General features: G+C 39.5%; 1 protein-coding gene across 1 annotated transcript in view; it reads left to right on the forward strand.

Moving 5' to 3' along the window:
* The window catches only part of LOC103900922, a 120,721-nt gene that overhangs the window by 90,123 nt on the left and 23,554 nt on the right, over nucleotides 1-7,044 (forward strand). Inside the window, exons 57-62 of the mRNA XM_009281706.1 lie at nucleotides 1,049-1,162; nucleotides 1,552-1,680; nucleotides 2,172-2,333; nucleotides 3,441-3,605; nucleotides 4,731-4,896; nucleotides 6,240-6,424. Of these exons, the coding sequence (XP_009279981.1) occupies nucleotides 1,049-1,162; nucleotides 1,552-1,680; nucleotides 2,172-2,333; nucleotides 3,441-3,605; nucleotides 4,731-4,896; nucleotides 6,240-6,424 (921 nt within the window). The remainder of the gene's footprint in view (nucleotides 1-1,048; nucleotides 1,163-1,551; nucleotides 1,681-2,171; nucleotides 2,334-3,440; nucleotides 3,606-4,730; nucleotides 4,897-6,239; nucleotides 6,425-7,044) is intronic.

The following is a 7,044-nucleotide window of genomic DNA, read 5'->3' on the forward strand; positions in this document are numbered from 1 at the left end:
ATCATGAGAAAGGGCTGCAAAATACAAAGCTATAATACTATATTTACTGTTAGTGTACCTTTCATCTCAAAGAATTGCAGAACCAGGTATCATCCTGAAAAACGTAAAGAGCACCAAGTGCTATTATCTCCTTGTGTCCAAACCACCAGCATTGTTCCCTTTTCTAAGCATAACTGTTGCTCACTGACAGTATCTGTCTTACAGTTTTAGCATTGACCCATTTTGGATGGTAAGAAGCCAGAAGTGCACAGGAGCCAGCCTAGCAATGAAAATGAGGCAGGTTTTGTCCAGAAAGTGGTGAACAAACTCCTATTCCACATGCCAAAAAAGCCAGAAACCCTTTGATATGCACATAGAGCAAACCTAAATTTTTGGACTGTATAGGAAATTGCAACACAAGTGTGAAAATGTGCGAGACTAGAAAGGCTTTAAAATATAATTGTGAGGTGCACTTGCAAAGCATATATGGGGAAAAAGGAAGAACTCCACAAATCATCCTTTAAGATCAAAGACTACAGAATATTTTCTGTCTGAAAATGCACTGTGTGGGCCAGGACACTCCATTTGCTGAGGCTGAAGTCCTTCTGCTCAATAATAAGCTGCACAAACTGTACAATGTTCTGTTTGTTCATCTGGACTCTTTTTGGTACTCATAGTGGTGCCACAGGGTGCTCTCAGGTTGTTTTCACTAAGTAGTCAATAGGTCTGAAGCATCGTATTCAGAGGAATAAATTCTCTTGCAGTGTCATTATTCCACTGGTGTCATTAATTGCTATGCACGATAGACCCAATGCAGCTTTCAGAGAAGATAACAGAAAGACTTCTGTTGCCTCAGCTGTAAAAGTGCAGTTTGCATGTGTGTTTGTCTAAGGCCCTGAGCTTCCAGGCCACGTGGAGTTCAATGGAGTTTTAACATTGTTCTGTCGCAGTTTTAATTGTGTTTCTTTTTGTCTCCACTGGGTGGAGATCATTCTGCTAGATCATCCTGCAAGCTCTTCTGCTAGTTCTAGTCTTGCTTCACTGGACAAATCCTTTCTTCTGGTTTCAGCTGCAGCTCACAGGGAATGGTGGGCAGCCTGCTGACATCCGACTGACCCTGGAGGATAAATCAAAGATGAACATCACTGCCTGGGATGGCTGTATGACACTCTCTTCAGGTCAGGTATAAGTCTTTGAGTCTAAGAAGGGGTGGGTGTAGCTAAATTTCTGGGTTTGAGTCTCACAGAATGAATTTTTTCTGCACTTGTGTAAGATATGAAAATCTTACTTGAAGTCAACCTTTTCTTTTCGTGTCTCAGAGGAAGAAAAATAAAGCCTATGAAGAATTCTGTTTCATGTTGCCACATATGTTTGTATTTGGGATGCAGTTTTCCCTCAGGACAGAATCGTCAACACCTTAGGTTTCTTGGTAGAGATTAAAGCAGTCTTTTGTGGATATAGACCTTTCAGGGCTTCTCACAGGGGTGTATTTTTGCCCAGAAAGCATACTCTAGTATATACTGAACACATTTTTTAGAAAATTAGTAATATGTATTTTTTTCCCTCTTCCAGCTTCAGAGAGTATTAAGTATGGAACACCTGCATGCATGTGGGTCTCTAGAGCAAAGATCAGCATTCTTTAATGAATATCTAGATCTGAACTGGGATGACAAAAAATTCAAACACAATTTAACTTATGAGGTAAGAGAAGGCAGCGGTATCTGTTAACTCACTGTTTTTATGGGAGCTGTTCTTAATAGATGGGAATTTATTTAGTTTTTGTACGTAATTTTGAATGGATTTTAAGAAAGCTTCTGTAGAGTACCACTTTCTGTGAAATACCATTATTTCATTTTACCTTTTACATATTTCTCTGCAAAAGAAGAAAGCTAAATGTAGCATAATTAAGAAAAAATGAGTTCTTACAAACTAGAGGCCTCACTTGTGCCTAAATTTGCAAAACTGTTGAGTTAATTCTGTAGGATGGGGACCAGTTACTGTGCTGATAAGCCAAAACATTGGCAAGTGGAAATGTTATGTTTTGGAAATGTTCCGTTAAAACGCTGAAGCTACTAGAATAAAAAAAGCCAGCACAGGGACAGGATGAGGTTGAGAGCTGGGATGAGTGGGCATGGAGGAGTGTCTAAGATTCTGTTGTCATGTTTTAACTTTGTTTTCTTGGTTCATTGCAGAGAAATCAATTCTTGTATCCTGATAAATTTCAGTTAGAAGCTGTTCTGGAAAATATTTTCCTGACCTCATGCACCAAACAGAAGATTCTGGGTAAAATAGAAACAAACTACTCGTCTTGCCTGGACTATTATACGAGCTTTGAGTTCTGTGACCTTCCAAATGTAAGTCTCACATAAACATATTGAACCTGCTTCACTTTAAATGCAATTACTGTTTTGGAGACTCAGTTTTCCTCAGCTGCAACTTTTCACGAGAATTGCCATACTTCTGTAACTTAACGAACCATAAATAAACAGTGTCTTTTGATGGGTTCAGGCAGACAGGTTGTGTTTGCCACTGTAGTATAGTCTATAGGTCCTATTACAGTTGTAAACGTTCCTACTTCCTCCATGTTCGTTCTTTCCTATTCCTCTCTCAAAGGTCTTTTAATTTCATGTTTCTGGAGGATATCAAAACAGTGATCAAAAAGGAAACTAGAAAGGAATAAAAGTGCTTTCCTTCCCCTGCAGGTAAAAGTTTACTGGTTTTTATGGCTGCTCTGCTGGTAGTGATGGATTTTTGAACCTTAGTGTAACCTTACAGTTTTCATTTATTTTTGTATTAAACATGTAAACCGAAAACCCATCCATGATCTTCCTTAGGTGCATATTGGACCCCTGAGTTGCCTATAGATATTCACAACAAACATGAAACTTCAAACTTGTAATAAAAGTGGCCTCCTTCCAGTTCCCAGTGGCTAAAATGCATCTCAGTTGGTTTCCTCATTTACTGTCAGAGCAGGTCACACACACCCTGTTAGCGATGGGAAACAGCAGCCAAATTCTGATGCCAGTGAAAACTTTTTCCAAGACCAAGATGTGTTAGTGCCTGTTCATAATGCAAAAAATGTATATGCATGTTACTTCAAAATCAGCTGCCTCTGTATTCTTTTGGATCCTTTTCTTCAAAGGCATGCATCAAAATGCCTAGCTAGAGTAGTTGAGAAGCATAAGACCAAAAAAAAAAAAAGAACTTGTTTTAATAAAATATAGTTATATTACAGCTGTTCGTCTTGTCTTATGCTGTAATCATGGAACATGTTTTGTTATACCACAGAAACCGGAGATGTAATGAAGTAAGACAGTGCTGTGAGAAGGAGGATGTGCTGGTTTCTGAAACTACAAGTTTTGTTCATCACTTCATTGTGTAATTTCATGAGAATGCTAGCATTGTACAACCCATTTCTTTGGAAGAATTAAGCTTTAATACCTTTTTTTGTTGATACTTAGGTAATTGTTTTCTCTGGAAAACACCAGCTCAACAAAGACGACATCATTTTGCAATCAGAGGGCAGATTCCACCTTGCTGATCATGGGAGAGATGAAGGGTTGATTGGAGTATCCTTGAAAAATCAGAGTACAGCTGATGTGAATAACTATTCTTTGGAAATTGAAGTGAGTTTTTATTTTATTTTAGTGGCACTGGGGTTTGGTTTTTGGTTTCTAAAGGCCTACTGCCATCTATCTTCCAAACTGATCAGATGCAGCCAGTGACTTTAAAACAGCAGGCAAGTACAGGCAACACAAAATACTCCTGGTTTCTTTAGTTCTGTTTTTAAAGGAGCAGTTATGCAATGTACATGCAGTATGATCAAGAAGAGAAAGGAAGGCACCAGCATTAGTTATGTGCAGAGCTCAGTGACAAATATAGTAAGTGTATATCAACTGGAGTATATAAAAGTTTTAAGAGGCTGTGTGTTACTATAGCTCACCCTCTTCAGCACGCCTGGTTTGTTTGGTAAGGCATGTTTTATTGCACCATAGCAAAAAAAAAAAAAAAGAAAAAAAAAAAGAGGGAAACAAATGTGAGACTCATACAAAGCATCATTTGCCAGAAAAAAGAACTGGCCTTAAGAAAGGCACAGAACAGCTAATATGATGCTCATTCTGAGGCAAATCTCTTCCTTTTTCTCTCCCCCTCTATTTTGCATTTGCTCTTAATTTTCTGTGAAATAAATAAGATGGAGAAGCTGGTGGTGGCAACAGAGTGGGGCAGAAAAGTAATGTGGTCAGCACCATCCAAACTCTTCATCAGAAGGAATGTGGGTAGTCAGTCATAATTAACTGAGACAATAGGCCACCCCTTAACAAAATTATGATGATTTAATCAATAACAGTCTAGGACAAATACTAAATTGTTTTTCCCTCTCTCTTTAGAAAGAAGGGAGATGAAAGAAGTATCAGCTGCTCTGCTTGGGCTTTCTCTATTCTTTGTTTTGGAATAAATGGCACAAATTAGCAGCATCACAGGGAATTGACTGTTAGAGTATGTTTCTTTCATTGCTACCATTAAAATTTTGTCCACAAGCCTTGTGCTATCCAGTCATTCAGCTCTTGAACCAACCATCCCAATGCTTGTGCCTCTCTTAAGAGTGTAACTCCTGTGTAGTGCACAAGCATTGGAAAACATTTCCCTCACCACTTACCCTTCTGTGGGAAGCACTGATATTTGAGCATCATCTCTGAACATTCATTAATGTGTGGTGGCTTTGAATAAATGTTTTTCCTTTATGGCTGCAGTTAAGAGCCTTTGAAGATATTTGGCTAGGCCTGACAGGAACTGCTGCTTCCTCATCTGTTCAGAGCCAAATCCTGGTGGAGGGGATTATTGATCAGAAAGAGAAAGTAAAAGTAGCTGCTTCTAAAGGAAAGGAGTGTTTTCAGTACTACATGGGGTATTTGAAAGGTACGTACCTTCACGGACGACACTCTTAGTCATATGATTCAGTTTTAGGTAGTCCTGCAGGGAGTTGGACTTGATGATCCTTATGGGTCCCTTCCAACTTGAGATATTCAATGATTCTATGATTCACAGCTGTCATTGGTATGAAGAGGCAGGAAGAAAGGCTATGTCTCTCTAGTGCCAAGCTAGCTCAGTTTCATGGCGATTCAAGCTATGGTCTTTCAGATAATGAAAAGCTGAAGCATAAAACTTGTTATACAAGGGTCAGTTTGGGAGACATTTGTATGATTACTAGCCAGGGAAGGATCATGCCATCAAAGATGGGCATTTCATCTTGATTTAGCTATCTTAAAGTTGTGTACCTCGTCTAAGATAATCATTACATACCAATTTCAAGGAAGAGAAAGAGAAAGGCGCCTCCAGAGGCTGACTCTACCCCATGCTGAAACAGACGTATGAAATAGGATGCGTGAAATCACCCTCTGCAGATGATTCTCTCAGCAGCAGTCAATTCTGACTGACAACAGAGAGGAAACAGGGCTGTTGGCTCAGACTGTGCCTAACTTTTAGATGGAATGAGACCTGCTGCAAGTGCTTTCTGTTGTGACTCATCCACCCTTCAACTACATTAGATTTGTGTGCAAACCAGGTAGATCTGGTGGTATGACAGTTGTCTCAGACTCATGTTGCCGACAGTCCCAGTCCTAGTTTCAGTTATGGATTTGCCATTCCACACTTCTGCAGTAGAATTTCTCTCAGATTCATGGCCTCACTTGTAAGTGCTGTGATGTATTTCAGATTAAGACCATTAGTTTGTGAATTACTGAAGTCAGACGTTTGTAGAAATGATTCAACTCAACTCTCAACCCAGATTCTGTGCGCACTTCGCCAACCATTTCTGCTTATGCTCATCACTACTTGGGCAGAAACAACTTATGTGTGTGATGGGTGGATGAGGGACTTGGGTGGATGAGGGACTGACACTCTTTCATTCATGGTCTAAGCTGTTTTGAAATGTCAGCAACAAGGGACAGTGGAAGACTAAAGTAGAAAAAAGCCTGTGAATCACTGTGACTGAGGGAATTATTTAGATTTATATTAATTCAGTGCTTTCTTTGCAGTAGCAAATCTGTATTTGTAAATCATTCACAAGCCACACAGAAGAGAAAAATCAGACACTGACACTGATCTAATTTTCTCCTGTTTATGTCCTCTTGTGTTTTTTCCACACACACCTAACACACTCAGACACTGATTGATCACCTAAGTAATTAAAAAGCTGGCTTTGAAACAATGTCTGTCAGTGTTGTTTCTGTAAATGAAGTGCTCTCTTTTCATTCTCTAAGGGGATTTGGAAGAAGGAATGGAAGTCAGTGCTTGTACTGATGGGCAACAGATGGCTACCGTTAATACCTATCTCAACATTAATGGTGAAAGGCAAGAAAACATGGGACAAATGACTCTAACAGCTGTTAATGGAAGCTTGAGTTTTCTGGCCCATGGATGTGGAGATCCGATTCTTAAGGCTGAGGTGAGACCCTTCAGTGGCAGTTAATTGCAGTGTGATTTTTCCAGAATATTGTTTAATCTTGTCAGTTTGATGGAGCATCTTCCAGGTAGGCTTCAGGTGTGAGTTTTGGTGAGTAACCAGGCAAACAGGGGAATTATGCAATTTTATACTCATAATAACATTATTTTTCACTTTGGTGTGAAAAGATACCATGGTGAGAATTAAAAAGTTCAGCCATACCTAGAAAGCATAGAAAATATGGGGCCCTCTCCTAAAGGTTGTATTCTCTGAAGAGGGTAAGTAAATAAAGCGAGAGCAGCAGTAATGTTCCAGGGCTGCTCAGCATGTTGGTTACAAAACTAAGATTAGGATTCCTGAATGTGCTTTTAACACAGAAGTCATTTCCCTGAGAAATGGGAGGCCACTGTGGATCCTTGCTGGCATTTAAACTAGTACAAACTTTGAGTGATTTGGACCCAGCACAAGCAATTCTAAATCATAAATTCAAGGTGTCCTGGTTTTGGCAGGGATAGAGTTAATTTTCTTCCTAGTAGCTGGTACAGTGCTGTGTTTTGGATTTAGGATGAGAATAATGTTGGTAACATGTCATGCTCAGTATATAAACTGGGGGGAGTTGGCCG

This window comes from Aptenodytes forsteri, unplaced genomic scaffold (genome assembly GCF_000699145.1).
Source record: "Aptenodytes forsteri isolate BGI_AS27 unplaced genomic scaffold, ASM69914v1 Scaffold84, whole genome shotgun sequence".
Lineage (NCBI taxonomy): Eukaryota > Metazoa > Chordata > Aves > Sphenisciformes > Spheniscidae > Aptenodytes > Aptenodytes forsteri.